Raw genomic sequence first — 14,980 nt, forward strand, 5'->3', positions numbered from 1 at the left:
ACCCAGTTCCTCTCCTGGGGAATAAAGGAGTTCAAAAAGGCAGGGATCGTAACCTTTTTCCCGTGCTCACGCTGAGGTCTCGAATTTCTGGCACATGATATGTCGTTAAACCAGCCTTGTCAGTCGCCATTCGGAACAGGGCCAACCGTTGTCGCCCTGCAAACATTTGGCAAGCATCATGACAGGCCAAGGCAGAACCATGCGTTACTAGGCTGGAAGTTTCAAGAGGGAACTCGTGTTTTTTCAGCTCCGCTCTTGCACGGGCGTCCAGTCATAGTTGCGCACAGCGCGAAAAGGGGGGGATGCCGCCGTCGAGTGCCATTTTCTCGGACGCGATGGGCGAAGAGGCCCAAAAAAAAAGGGGGTGATATTGAGCTAATCCGCTCTGGGAGTAGATAGACGCGCTAGGGCAGGCACAATTCCGCTTTTGGCTTAGCGCTTAACCTTCGCGAAACATCCATCTCCAGCGGGTAATTGAGCTAGGCCAAATTAAGGATAGCATTGATCAGGGACAAATGATTTGCCTGTTTTGGCGCTCTTTCGCTGGACAGGCGAACTGCACCACCTTGGAAGCACGAGAAGGTGGCCGTACGTACGGTCGCAGAGAGACTTGCGCCAGCTTTGAAACATCAGCCCCGTTTACCGGCATTCAGGTATGAAGATTTCACAGGTAACTTTTAAAATTTCCTCAAGGTCTAGGGATAACGCCGGGCAAACACTACGGCGTCCGGTGTATGCAGACCCTAGCCCCAACGGGCGGCCCAGACAGCGCCCTTGCAAGACGAGATGGCAGATGCAACGGAACATCAGTCCAGGATGGCTGCCACCCGCTACTCAAAGCGGCGTTTGTGCCGTATCATTCCCTGAAGGGGATGGTGATGTTCGTTATTTGACATCTTGGAGACAGAAAGAGAGGGGGAAAAATCCAACAACGCATAGTTTCGAGTTTCCTATGCAGTATGGAGGACAGAAAGTATATTGGAAAAGCATAGGAAGGAAGATAACATTTTGTCCGTTTTTCTCATGAGCCATAAATATTGTTAGCTATGGTAAAGTAAGATATATTGTGCTATTGATGCAATTGTTTAAAAAAAGAACCTCGTAAAAACATTTCCTGGGCAAATTCATGCCACAGGAACCACATCATTTCATGCATATGTCGTCGCTAGAAAAAGTAATAAGACCAGACCGAAGCAAACTGGAGAGATCAGCAATAGAAAGCCCAAGTAGCAAATGGAGGAGAGAAATGGGCCACGGAGACAAGCATAATTACCACTGAGAAACTGGGGGCGGGGTAGCGACGGGGAAACAAGAATGATAGCACGGAGTGAGATTTATTCCCTAGTCTCCGGAGGGGTATGAGGGTAAAAAGCACGATAGATGTCAATACTAGTCAGCAGCAACTCGCCGACTTTTGGAGGATATCATAGTCAAATCCAATGCAGATGTTTGCAAAGAACGGAACAGCTTTGACAGATGATATGGATTTTGATCACTTCCGAGTACGCAACGCATGCATGCATGGAGCAAGATAAATAGGAAGAAAAAAGAAAAGAAACAACACCGGATGACTTTTTTTGGTTTTGGTTGGATCAGATACCGTAATACGGCTCCTCCGAAAGGTAGCACAGCAAAAGCGCGAAATATCGAAATCAGATCCTCCTGCCCGGTCATGTACATCATGTAAAATGGTGTGAAAAATGCAAGCTGTATATGGGATATCTCGCGGGTATGTTTCACATCTCAAAGTGATAATCGTCACTGAAGATTCCTCCTTCATCATGAGTTCTCGCCACTCCGCTCATCCGATGCTCAAACTCGATGCTCTCAGCGGACCTGGTCCGGTTGATCCACGAGTCATCTTCTTTGAAGTCTTCATCCATGGAATCATGATGGAGATCCCTCATGTTCTGCTCCATAGTGCTTTCATTTACGAATGTGAACCCTTTAAAATTGGCCTGCATTCCTGGCGAGAGCGGTGTGGACTCGGTGGCTGCCCCAGCGGCGAGAGCGGCAGCGCGGGCATTCAAGGAGGCGGAGTTATCAAGAGCAGTGGTGAACTCTGGGTCGAAATATGAAGTGTCGGAAACAGACTTCAACTTCGGCTTGAATGGAGGAATGACGTCCTTCCGGCTCATCGCATCCCAGTCAATGTCGTGGAAAAATGGGTGTGCCATCAATTCTCTTGCATCATCCTTGGCGCCAAGACGATGTTTCGGGTTTCGGTTAAGTAATCCCTTCACGAAGTTCCGGCCTTCCGCGCTCAGGGCGTCTCGAGGGAAGCGAACTTTCCCGAAGGCGATGTTCTTGTACATCTGTTGCGTATCGTCTGCGTAGAATGGGCTCCACCCGCAACACATCTCAAACACTAAAACACCAAGGGACCAGAAATCCACCATTTTCGTGTAACCTTGTTCGTCGAGGAGCACCTCTGGGGCAAGATACTCCGTGGTCCCACAGAACGTGTTGGTGGTGTCATTCTTTGTAAGATTGGCTTTGGACAGCCCGAAATCACAAAGAGCGATATGTCCATTGGCATCGAGCAAGATGTTCTCCGGCTTCAAGTCGCGGTAGACAATGTCATGTTGATGCAAATGCTGAAGAGCGAGAATCAACTCTGCGATGTAGAATTTAGCTCTGGGTTCCTGGAATCTGCCCTCCTTTTGTAAATGCCAAAATAGCTCTCCGCCAGACATGTAGTCAGTCACGAGATATAAATCGGATGGAGTCTGGAACGAGAACTTCAGGCCAACGATAAACGGAGAGTCTGTCATCGCAGTGCGGACAAGAATATTTCTCTCGCCGAGCGTATGAGCCACTTCCTTTTTTTGGATAATGACCTTCTTTGAGAGCACTTTCATCGCATATATTCGCTGTGTGTCCTTCTTCCTGACTTGATACACTTGCCCAAAAGTGCCCTTTCCAATGAGCTTGAGGATCTGAAAATCGTTCGGACCGACCTGCTTTTTGTCCGTCTTTTGGAAAAACATTTGCAAGTGAATTTCACCAGAGACGTGGCCATCGCCCTGACCTCGTGCCTCAAGAGGGAACCATCCGGCGACGGACTTTTTATCTTCTTTCAGGTTAAGTCGTAACTTGACATGACCTAAGAAAGCCTCTTGGTTCGAGCGGTCATAGACGGAAACGTCGATCTCCGATTCATCACCGAGAACATCGCTACTAGACAGTCAGCGAAACGCGCAAGGGTGCCATAGTAAGTTTATCGAGTAAGAGGGTGAGGAGACTATGCACATACAAAACAGCTTCATGGTTCCACTGGGGATCTGTGACTTGGGTCGTGGTTCTGTGGTTGTATCCATCTAGCATGCTATTTTGACTGCTCTGTCGACTTTTCATTGGAATTGCCATCGGACGCCCCGAGTCACTATTGGAACGTTGGATAGGCACAGAAGTCAAGGCCTCGAGCTGGTTCCTATTCCTGTTTTCTGTCTGATGTGATTGTTCAAGGTGGGCGCCCTTGGAGATATATTCGTTCCATTCAAAAACACATACCACGTAGGGGTCATAACTAGGACGCAGGCCTCTTCCTTCGGATATATTGACAGATAGTTTCCCCTTTAAAGGTGTAACTGGCGGACCATTGGATTCCGATAAGGTCCCATGTTGAGAAGAAGACGATCCGGTCGGCGTCACTGAACCGCGATCGCTCGGTCGCGCTTCGGGTTGACTGCGAGCCGGTGAACTGGCCGATGAATATCCGGTTCTTTTGTCGGCTGGATGAAGCTCGTTCGACATCGCGCGAGGGGTAAGTGGGGGCGTATTCTTTATAGGAAGGATCACAGCCGCGTTGTCAGTCAGCTTTACCAATTCTTCAGAAGATTTGGAGATATTTTGAGAATCATCACAAGTTAGAGATGTTGAAGAATCAGGGAGACAAGGGTTGGAGAAATGAGAGGCATGGACTGAATCATGAGAGATGCTAGAAACAGGATAAGAAGTGTGTCGTCTAGATTTCATAGCGGTCTTCGGCAAGATAAATTTTTTCAAAGCTTGGTAGATAGAAGTCATTCCCCTGTCGACTGCAGCTGGCCCATTTTCTGCTTCTTCACCATCTTTCTGAGCGATAGAACAAAATGACGATGAGGAATGGGGAGGTGTGGGCAAGGGGTTAAAGTCTGAAGGTCTCAACACCTCAAAAGAACCCTGTCTTGGCTGAGCGGAGGGGTTTGCACCGATCCTCGAGTCCTGATCATGGGGCAGCATGACCGTCGACCCAGACAACGAGGGTATATTTTCTGATATGTTCTCCTCTTGATTGAATTGTAAATGCGCTTGAGACCCGACTGTTTCGGGGGGTGGAGATGTCATATAGGAAGTTCCCTGATTCTCAACACCTGAAGCGGAATCAGAACTGGCACCAACCTGTGCAAAGAAGCTGTGCATTATTCCCGGTAAACGCTTGTCGGATAGGTCGGGTTGCGGCGTCGCGATACCGGAAGGAGTCGAACTCATCGAGCCGATCTGGTCTTGAACATCGTCGTCATGATGTATAGAAGAACTAGTTGTGGGGGAAACGTTAGCCATCATCATGAGCTCCAATTTCAAGCATTATCGCGGAAGTTGCATCACCGTATGCAGCTTCCAGAGGAAAAGTGAGAATTCTTGGGGAAGGGTATAAACAGGTGCAGGGAACGCCACCGTCTCCCTCAGCCGCAGGCAAAGCCGGCTGAGATAAAGCGAAGAGACCCTTGGAGACTCCGGAGGTGACAAACATTGGATAGTAGCATGAAAAGCATGCCGACTAATCATAAAACTCGTAGTTGAAAGCCAAGCCTAGTCACAACGATGATTCGCTCGAATCTCGCATTTTCGAGAGGTCGCGAAATCGGACGAGTACCACAGAGTAACATGAGGAGTACAGGGCAACATAACGATCCAATGCCATGGATAGGAGAACATTTTGTGCAATGAACAGCAGCTGTTAAGAGTAGATTGACTGTGACTCACTTCTGCAGCATCGCTTGTCGCAACAGATCAGCATGGGCATGAGGGTTCACTCCGCCGTTCTCAGCCATGGCTGACTCCCATTAAAAGTGTCCTCCTCCAGATAGAGCTACCTCCCAAAGCAGTCGTGACAATGCGCTTCACGTGTATCGCAGTGTCGTCGGTGGAGATGCGTTGTCGAGTCGCGTGGTGAGGGAAGACGTGGCGACTGTGCAGAAAAGAGGAGGGAAATTCAGCAAAACAGAAGTCAAAAAGAGGAGGTAACAGAATACTTTGGCAAGATGCAAGATTTTTTTCAGAGATGGGAATTTGGGTCCGGAGAGGAGAAAAAACAAGGGTCCAAGCAATAATGAAAGGCATTGGGTAAGGGATTTCGGTGGGGGAGGCAAAAGTAGCCTTGAGTTTACAGGCTAACAAATGGGGTTCGACAGGAACTGAAGGCCCTGTTTCGGGGCGATTCGGGGATTGAAACAAGGCTTATTCCACATTTGGGATCAACTCACAACCAAGTTGTTCAAAAGATCATAAATATCGATCTGAACTGTGGATTTCTTAAGCTGTCAGCTGGATGGATGGTGATAACTATTATCTGCTTGGGTTCAGATTGAAGTACAAAGTGGCGCGAAAGTCAGCAGACAATGATGGCACTGATATATGCCGACACTTAACAAGGTTGTCAGATATGGGACCGAAATTGAAGATTGGAGCGAAGGACGCCTCAGAGTGAAGCGCACATCAGAACGAAGCAGACATTAGAGCGAAGCAAGAGAAATGAGGTCCGCCCAAAACAAAAAGAGAAGAAAATAAAGAAAGAAGAAAGAAAAAGGAAAATAAGAATGGCTAAACAAAAAGGATTTTTAAACGCTGGCGAGAAAAGGATAGCAAGGTCAAAGAGAACCAAAAAAGGCGTTTCTCTCACCTCTGTTTTGTGTTCGCTGGTTCATGTAGGAGCCAAGGCGTCACTTTCTGGTACCTGCAAGGGAGTACTATGAGTGACAGTTGATAGGATAATTCGGTATCAACAGGTGGCTTTTTGCGACGCCAGGCAGTGTAGGTTGACCTTGAGCTTTGTAGAGAGATGTATCTAGGAAAAAAGACAAAGGGAGATAGGATCAGGGAAAGACTGGAAAGTTTTTATGAAATCTAGAACTTAATATGTTGACGAAGGCAGGCAACAAGAATGACTCGGGTCTCAGCTCCACCTGGTAACAATCCCCTTCACGCCGAACAGATACGGGCAAAGTTCCTCTTCTGTTCCTTTGGCGTGGTTCACTACTCCGTAGAGTGACGAGAAAGTGAAGTCTTCGTACGGAGTAACCAGCTTCGTATTTCAAGTGGTGAGCATTTCACAACAAAACTATCTGCCAGCCATTCACTTCACTTTGCAAGTGAAAAGAGGAGGTGAGCGCTTGGGACTTTGTCAGCTTACTCGTACTCCGAAAGGCGAAGCTGGGCGGTTTCGCAAGTCGAGCTGAGCTGCGCCGCCCCCTCTCCGGCAGCAGCACCAGCACCCGCACCAGCAGCCTTCAAGAGGGCCCTTCTGGTGGGCGAGCAAACAGTGCAAAGGGACGAGTACGGCCAATCAAACGGCCAAGCCGGACGGGTAAGCGGGCTCTCTGCTAATCAAACCGTTCCATCCAGGCAGTGGAGAGCGCGCAGGCCAACGATCGCAGCGGCCGCCCTCCGTGGCGCAAACTCTGCTTCGCTGGGCAGTCTCGGCGTGGTTGCCTCAAGCCACACTGTCATGGACTCGCCGCCGTGCTGAGCCACTGTCGCACCAGGTCTCCCAAACGGCCGCATTTGGGTACGGAGCATGGAGCACGAAACATGCGGGCGACAGCTACAGCTGCGGCGGTAACGAGGGAGGTATATAACATATGTATGTACTCCGTACACTGTACAGTACATGCATACCCCACGCATACTAATTGGTTACGGAGTTACATGTTTCCGATTACCAAGGCATTGAAGAGGACGGTTCGAAGTCTCATTTTTCCAGAAATGCTTTCCGCTCCGGAGCCATCAAAACCCCCGTCCCCCATAGACCCCGAGACAGCTGACGCGTTGAACAAAGAAGCCTGGACGTAAATCACTCCTGGGCTCGGGAGCTACGACTTGCAACAAAAAAAAAACAAAGATCTAGAACAAGTTGTGAATAGCGGATGACAGCTCGGAGGAACAAACGGCCAGGTTTTTGCGCGTTGGGGTATGACATGATATCACAGCGCATGCTCCCTAAAAACACCCAGTGATATAGGCACCGTCATCCAGCATGCCCAGATTTACCTGGTTCCCCCCCACTGAAGCCTTGATAATTCTTGATAATTGGATTATCTGTGCGGTCACTTGTTCATATTCCTCCAGGCCGGTTTTTGATCGACATCCTTGATGGGATCCATTCATCCCTCCTCAGGATCCCATACGGAGCGGTCATCTCATAATATCACACCACCGTCTCCGTGGATCTCAGCGTGTCAATTGACATTCCCCATTATGGTAAAGGCCACTCGCTGGCCTGCTCCTTTTTTCACATATACAGCACCTTCAGGGTGCCAGGTACACAACTCTTCGCTACAATTCTATGCTTCTTCTATGCCCGCAAACTCCGCTCGAAGTCAGACAACACCCACTAGAGCATCCACTCCAACTTAAGAGCCATTTCAGCTGTTGGGCGCTCTTCTAGCTGGAAAACCAGCTTCCACCACACCAAGTTAGAAATGGCGGCAGCATTCTCCCTGCCAAACTTTTCTATCCAACACTTCAATCAATACTCCTTTGCCCGTCCCTCAAATATCTTATCAATTGGTGGCATGCTGGCTCTCTGCTGGATGTCCATCCTTGTCAGAGGATCGACCCTATTTCTCACAGCACTTTCATCAGCCGTAAGAGCATGGCTCCTAGCTTATCAATGTGATGGAACCCCATCTCATCCTCTATCATCTAACTAGTACTAAAGATGACCTTCATGCCAATAATCTCCCATAGCACTATTGCCAGACTCAAAATGTCCACAGGGTATAAGAGTACAGTCTGTGGGTACAAATTAAGCTTCTAACAGCTTGAAGCAAATGTTGCGCGGCATATCTCCGATCAACAACAACCTCAGGTTGGTGTAAAATGCCTTGCTGAAATCATTAATTCCACACGTTGGACGGTTTGAATACTCCTACCTTTCCCCAAAGTAGAGTAGTGATAAGGCCTTTGGTGAGATGTTGGATAAAAGTGGTTCCTCGTCCCGCTGTGTAGTGACTGTCTCAGGCTGGCGAATTTTTATGGCTTCTCAATCGAAAGCTGAACAAGACTAAATCAAGCAGCTGGAAGAGATCTTCCTGCAGAGGCCGCATTACAGCCATCACACTTCGGATTCGTCCAGGAGACAAGGGAGTAGATTGCGCCCCAGACGCTGCTAAACGGTGGCAAACGAGGGGAATGATACAGAAACGAGTTTGATTCCGGCTTTGCGGCGCCGCCTTGACGGCAACATAACGTTCTAAGCGAGTGTCCAAAGCGAGCAAAACAGTCGAATACCTGTCAAAGACTGGCTTGCTCACGATGCGATATCTGTTGTAAAGAGTATGCCCAATCATTATATAATGATCCCCCCCATGCGCGTAATTTTCAAGTGGCTCTGCACCATTGATCCAGCCGTACTTGGTATCAGATTCACACCGCGACATTGCCAATGACAAGTTGGTATGAGAAGAGATGGAGCTAAGCCATCCGAACAAGCCAACGAAAGAGATGGCCGGAGCGATTATTTCGGTAGTGCGCCATATGGACTTACACGAGCTGCTGTTGATAGAGTCCTGTTAGATGTGAAGTACGTATAATAGTGGCCTAAAATGTAACCAAGTACTCCAAATGATCTTTGCGACTCTTAAGATGGTCGATGTAAAATCGGATCTGAAGCCCTTTCTAACGGACGGCCACTCCACTATTCCAAGTGCATCTCAAGGTGCATTATCATATCGCTCTTGGGATTGAGCTGACGAACGGTCAGCCCTCTCCGAACTCGATTCGTAAGTGGCAAAGGCGAACTGGATTAAAACGTTGGGACAAAATACAAGAATCATTCTTTCAACAGGGGTGAGAAAAAAAAAATTCGCATGAAATTTCGATTGGCTCTTCTATACTACATGGTAACACACACAGTTGATCATCGGGTCTCCCCCGAATCCTTGGAAGGATTACCTTGTCTTTTTATCATCTGCCATCGGCGCTCTTATGCCACGGGTAGAGATGTCGTCTGATTCATCATCCTCATCCAGCAAATATTCGTCTGTGAAACGCTTTCGGCCTCTCTCCTGCATGGCATCTCTGATTCGCCTGTTCAACTTACCCAGATCTTGGTTGGATTCTAGAGGAGCAAAGGGCTTGAGGAAGCTATCGTAGGGTAAGCCGCTGCTACCCGAGCTACTTCGACTGTCACGGCTTCGGCTTTCACCCTCATATTCCGACTCGCTGAGTGGCACCGTCTTCAATTGAGATAGACAAGCATCACTGTGCATCTGGCCGTGATCGACAAGTCTTTCAGACTCAAAGTTGGGGAACATTTCTGGTCCGAACATGTTGATAACATCCACGACTTGCGCCGCTACTGCCTGGCGTTGAGCCCTGAGCTTGGCCAGCGAACTCGCTGATAATGGATTCAGCGCAACAAAGAGCGGAGGCAGAGACTTCATCACGTCAATACCAATTTCACCGATACGTAGGCCGGCGAAAGACACCGCAATCATTAGCCCAAAGAAGAAGATATAGAAGATCCACAGAGGAATGAAGTCTGGTATGTAGAGTCTTGCATTCATCCACCAAGGCACCACGTCACAATAATAGCCTTCATGACGACAGTACCGGAGCCAGATTGTCACAATCACTGTGTACCACGTGTATAATGCCGGTGCCAGCCCCATAGCGACGAGCATCTTCCAGGTGGCCACAACATCGCGGCCTTGCAATTTAACAACGGAAGCGGCAAGGGCCTTGCGCTGCTTCTTGAGGGAAATGGCCTTTGAAATGACGAAAACCGGCCAGAACAAAAGTAGGGATGGTAAAGTTCCCACGGCCAATGTGAAAAGTTCGCCGATGCGGTAGATCAAGGTCACAAAGACCAACCACCATGGTCGGCTCTTAACGTCGCCCCATTCTGCCTGATGGTCTTTAATTCCCAAAGCTCTCAGCTGTTGGTTATAATCAGACACGGCCTTTTTAAGCTGAAGCACTCGGGGCTCATTTTTGAACTGTGTATAGCCATTGAGAAGCCGTCTGTTCAACTCAATCACCACGGGTAGGGGAAGCTTCATCCGTAATGGCTTGTATAGTCTCCTTGTGGCCTGGATGAGCATCATCGTCTCGTAATCCGGAGCCTGCTGTGTGACAGCGGCGAGTGCTGCTTGGATCGTCCCAAGCAATGACCCCACTGCGTTATGCTTGGACTCACCCCCGGCCTTGAACGCTTCAACCTGATCCGGGTGGGCTTGGATTGGATTGCCAAATTCTATGACAGCACGCGAACGGAATTTATGTGGATGAAAGTAGTTCATGCCACATGGAACAATGGAAAGACCACAGTCCGGGTCTCGTGCTAGAGCGCCCAACGCGATAATCGCAACACCGGCCTTCAAAGGAAGCAAGCTAGGGCGATCATGGCTTCCTCCTTCAGGGAATATACCGATGCAGCCCCCGGCGCAGAGGTTGCTATACACCGCATCGAACATCTCGCCTTGGTCGATGTGCGGCGCGACCTTGAAAGTAGTGCCCGTACGTAGACCTGAGTAAAGCTGGTGATCAGGCTTGAAGGCTTTAAACGGCTTTCGAAGTCGTAGCTCCTCGGGTCCAAGGATCTCCTCGATAGTTTGCTGCTCAGGGCCATTCTTATCCACCGGGAGTGGGATTATTGATCCGCCTTTCATAAACAGAGGGCTTGTAAAGTCAGTTCCTTTCCCCCGAAGAAGACTTGGGTCCTTCTCCGGGTCAGGCAGGTAGATTTGGCCCTGGGCGGGCTTGACATGGTCCATTGCCCGCACGACGGGCACAGCACCCATCTGCCCGGCCATGGCACCGATGTATGGCTCTCTCATGGATTTTTCTGCGATAAGAAAAGATACACGACGGTTGACACAGTGCTTTACGATGCGCATCAACAAGACAGAATCGACAAACTGATTAGCGTGAGGTGCGGCGACAATGATGACTGGCCCCCGCCTGGGGATACGCCATGCTGCCCTGGGATGGATCTCGCGAAAGAAGAGATTGAGGCAGAACGCGAAGATCCATAGCCCGAAGTCGTAAACCCAGGGAACTATCTTTCCCCGCGCCATGACTCCTATCTTACTATCGCGGCCGATTTGGACACCTGGAGATCCAGCGGTGTGTGGGAAGTCGACTCCGTGGCGCCTGCGACATGTCACTCGGCAGGTGGTCGTTTGCCTGCATCCTTGTCGACTCTGGCTGCTTATGTACGCCTGCGCGCAGACCTCGGCGTCACGCTCTTGGAATTTGGCGGCTTTCAAGAGCGTCCAATGTTCGGCGTCATTTCAACCCGCGGTGTTTGTTGTTTGACTGTTTGTCAATCGAATCAACCTTAAATTCAGCCCGCCTCTGGCTATTTGCGGGCACGTCTTGCATTTAGCAACAGGTATCTTTCGGTTTATATCCTACGTCTCAATGGTACCAGCTCAGATGATGAGAGTGAAGTGAAGTGAGACTGTGTCTGGTCAGAAGACAGGTTCGACGACTGGAGCTTAATTCTGTGAGCGGGAAGATGGCGGCGCATTTAAATAACTATTCATGCTATTATGCTTCAACCAAGGGAATGCCGGCCCAATAATTCCATGACAGTGTAATAACACCATAGAGACACCTCACAAGTGTTCACCATCTGATGTCCATATGCGATCGCCCCGGGCCTTGTCATGATAACTTACCCTGGGCTCCCCTGACATCCTGATACACGTGCAGTTAAGGAGCTCAACCGACCAGATTCAACTCCTAGCACTCCAGCTGGGGTACGTCATAGCCAACTACGGGTACACAGCCATTCATTCTCTTGCCTTTGCTAACGGCGGGATGTGTAATGGGACAATACTTGGTTGGAATTCAACATTCCATGTGCCTCTCTGGCTTGAAGATAGCATTGTTAGATCAGACGGAATGTTTGGTCAACAGCCTGAGCAGCTCGAGGCTTGATGAGTCTCAAGAAGCTTCGGAGCAGCCGAGAAGCAAAAGGTTATTCCAGAGCTCCAGACTTCTAACTTCTTCCCCGTTCTTTTTTCCGCACTGCCAGGAGTGTACTCCGTATCTCGAGAAAGATCGTCTAGCGACGGTCCCGCCGCAATGAGTTAAACTCACGAACGACCTAAAAGTTCGTATCGCTAGCCAACCAAAATGCCATCTGGTCGCGGGGTTCAGGCACGAATCTTGGCTCCCAGCTTGGTTGGGAGGGGAATCCAAGCAGGCAGACGCGCTGTCGGTTGACGACTCGCGCTCGGTCGCCATCTTTTCAACAATAGGAGAATTATTTAAGAATCGGCCACCTCTCTCGGTTTGAGCTCGTTGAGTATAATCATTATATTCGAGGATCGTCCTTTTCACGGGGCAGTGGTCTGCTGCTCCCTCTCTCTCTCTCTCTCTCTCTCTTTTTAGAGCGCTTTACGGAGTCCACGGCATTTCTCAAACACGCACAATTGAGCTGCTCAACTATATCCGACGCCAGCGTGATATTAAGGTAGCTGCCATGACGAGCCCGAGAGATCCTCGCCAGGTGGGCGAACGGCCTTTATTCTCGAATACCCTGGATGGAACCAACAAGTAAGAATTAAGACATTAATTCCCCCACACGGTACCTCGAAATGCGGATTGCTAACAGGAATTGTCCAGTATGCCTATGCTTACTTTGAGAGAATTGAAGATGATTGAGATAATGGAAGCGATAACTGACAAACCAGACTGGGAGAACAAGGTAATGTTTGACACGTACGAAGTCTCCTGACTTGATTCGTAGGCCCCGCTGCTAAGGATGATACTCTGTTTGCCATTTATGCGACTTTAGGTTTTTGACGATAAAATAACTTCGAAGTGGAGGGCCGAGGCTATGGACCTCCAGCCAGACGAGGTAACGGAGAATATGATGGATTGGGTGATTAAGGAACTTCAGTTCAAGGCAAAGATGTACAAAGAGGCGGGGCTGGTCTACGTATTTGACGCTGATGTCGTCAAATCCGATGTTAAAATCCCAAAGTCGCTACAGGAGTCATTGAAGACGGCCGTGGCGCGTCTAGAAAATGTACCCGAAGATGCAAAGGACTATCATCCGGGCTCCGACGATCAAGTTCTCGATCTCGTGCATCCCTCCCTCTTCCCACTTGTCTATGGGCGAAGCCGTGTCATCCGAAATGGGTGCCTAACAATTGAAGAAGGTATAAAGCAGTCGGGACGAGGTGAGGTCCTTGAATGGCCGGGTTGGGAAAAGCAAGGGACCCGCCGTTCAAACCAAAATGCATGGAGCAAAAAATTCCAATGGCTCCCGTGTGATGTTTCCTTTGCTCCTGTTGAACAGGGGGCGGATTCAGGCCCTGTGAGCTTTGGGACCAAGGACTTTCGCTGCAAGATTAGAAGTTACATTAATAACCTCCACCCCGACGATCATCACGATTTATATTCCGTGTTAGAGGAAATAATTACTCGCACAATCCCTCTCTGGAATATGACTCTGTCGGGTGCACGAGCCTTCCTGCCACCCAAACGCATTAATTACAGCAGAGCTACTTATCACCTGGACCGGGAGAATGCGCCTAGCCAGATGGAGGATGAGGACGACGACGAATTCTGGGACAGGGAAAATCAGTGGGAAATTGACAACAGGCAAGTGATCCTCCCGGAACCCGGCGAATTTAAGCCCCGTCCTATCTCCTCCGCGTATCAGTTTGTAAACGATTGCGGAGAAAACGTCGACAGGTTGAAACAGGGAGACGATATCGATTTGCATAAGGATTTCAAAGACTCAGGCCTCCAGGTCATTGTGAAATTGGCAAACATCCATTTGAGCCCGGAGAAACCGAACTATCCGGGAGGAACTTGGCATGTGGAAGGGCAATTGGTATGGATCTTATTAATCTTTCGGTTTTCCCTTCCTGTCGCTGACTATCTCTAGAATGAGAGAATATGCGCATCGGCGTTATATTACTATGATTGCGAGAACATCACAGACAGTCGCCTCGCTTTCCGGGCGAGCCTTTTCGAAAATTCTGATGCGGAAGTCGGGTACCCGCAGGACCACCACGATTGGCTGGAAAAAGTATTCGGCCTTGAAAACCATGGTCCTATGGTTCAGGAGCTTGGAAGTGTGAGTTGTAAGGAAGGGCGACTCCTCACTTTCCCCAACACGCTCCAGCACCGTGTACAACCCTTCCAGCTGAAAGATCCGACCAAGCCTGGCCATCGGAAGATTGTTGCTCTCTTCCTCGTGGATCCAAATGTTCGCATCACTTCCACCGCTGAGGTTCCTGCTCAACGAAGTGACTGGTGGAGGAGGTTGATATGCTTGGACCGGGTCCTGAGCCGCCTGCCTCAAGAGCTAAAGGATCAAGTGCGAGAGGACTTGGGAGGATTTCCATTTAACATGGAAGAGGCAAAGAGCCTCCGGCTTGAGCTGATGGATGAACGGAAGGAATTTGTCTTGTATCAGGATGAAAAGATGCATGACTACACTTTCTCCCTTTGTGAACATTGATGGCAGTTTTATAGGTTTCCCCCGCAACACTGCCCACATATCGTCCTTCCAGGAGCAGTCTCTGCCCTCCAACACCCAATGTTGGTGAGCATTATCTGCGGCAATGGACTAAGAAGAGCATCCCTATCGTTCATGTTTAGAGGCCTCGCTTTATAGTTAATCCGAAATTATGCGCGCTAGTTACGTAAGCCTCTTTTTAGTTGCATGTACGGAGTAGTTGGTTCACTTTACCTCACACCTAAGGTTTGTCGCGTCCTGTAGCTCTCGGTGTTGCCCAGACACAGATCG

At 49.3% G+C, this 14,980-nt stretch overlaps 3 protein-coding genes across 3 annotated transcripts; 1 reads left to right on the forward strand and 2 right to left on the reverse strand.

Annotated features, from left to right (window-relative positions):
* Positions 1–1,023: 1,023 nt before the first annotated feature.
* D8B26_003074 (uncharacterized protein) lies at positions 1,024–6,454 on the reverse strand. Its single transcript, XM_066124033.1, has 5 exons — positions 5,469–6,454; positions 4,969–5,173; positions 4,384–4,519; positions 3,257–3,783; positions 1,024–3,177 (listed from the first exon to the last, which is right to left on the reverse strand). The coding sequence occupies exons 2-5, from the start codon at positions 5,034–5,036 to the stop codon at positions 1,737–1,739; spliced, it is 2,172 nt and encodes a 723-aa protein (XP_065980108.1). The 5' UTR covers positions 5,037–5,173; positions 5,469–6,454; the 3' UTR covers positions 1,024–1,736.
* A 2,698-nt stretch (positions 6,455–9,152) lies between these two features.
* On the reverse strand, positions 9,153–11,282 carry D8B26_003075 (uncharacterized protein; the record flags this gene model as incomplete). Its single annotated transcript, XM_003068637.2, has 1 exon — positions 9,153–11,282. One exon carries the CDS (start codon positions 11,280–11,282, stop codon positions 9,153–9,155), a length of 2,130 nt encoding a protein of 709 aa, XP_003068683.2.
* A 1,087-nt stretch (positions 11,283–12,369) lies between these two features.
* On the forward strand, positions 12,370–14,883 carry D8B26_003076 (uncharacterized protein). The gene is made up of 4 exons (XM_003068636.2): positions 12,370–12,771; positions 12,841–12,922; positions 13,013–14,059; positions 14,114–14,883. Exons 1-4 carry the CDS (start codon positions 12,698–12,700, stop codon positions 14,690–14,692), a joined length of 1,782 nt encoding a protein of 593 aa, XP_003068682.1. The 5' UTR covers positions 12,370–12,697; the 3' UTR covers positions 14,693–14,883.
* The last annotated feature ends 97 nt before the right edge of the window (positions 14,884–14,980 follow it).

Source organism: Coccidioides posadasii, chromosome 2 (genome assembly GCF_018416015.2).
Source record: "Coccidioides posadasii str. Silveira chromosome 2, complete sequence".
Lineage (NCBI taxonomy): Eukaryota > Fungi > Ascomycota > Eurotiomycetes > Onygenales > Onygenaceae > Coccidioides > Coccidioides posadasii.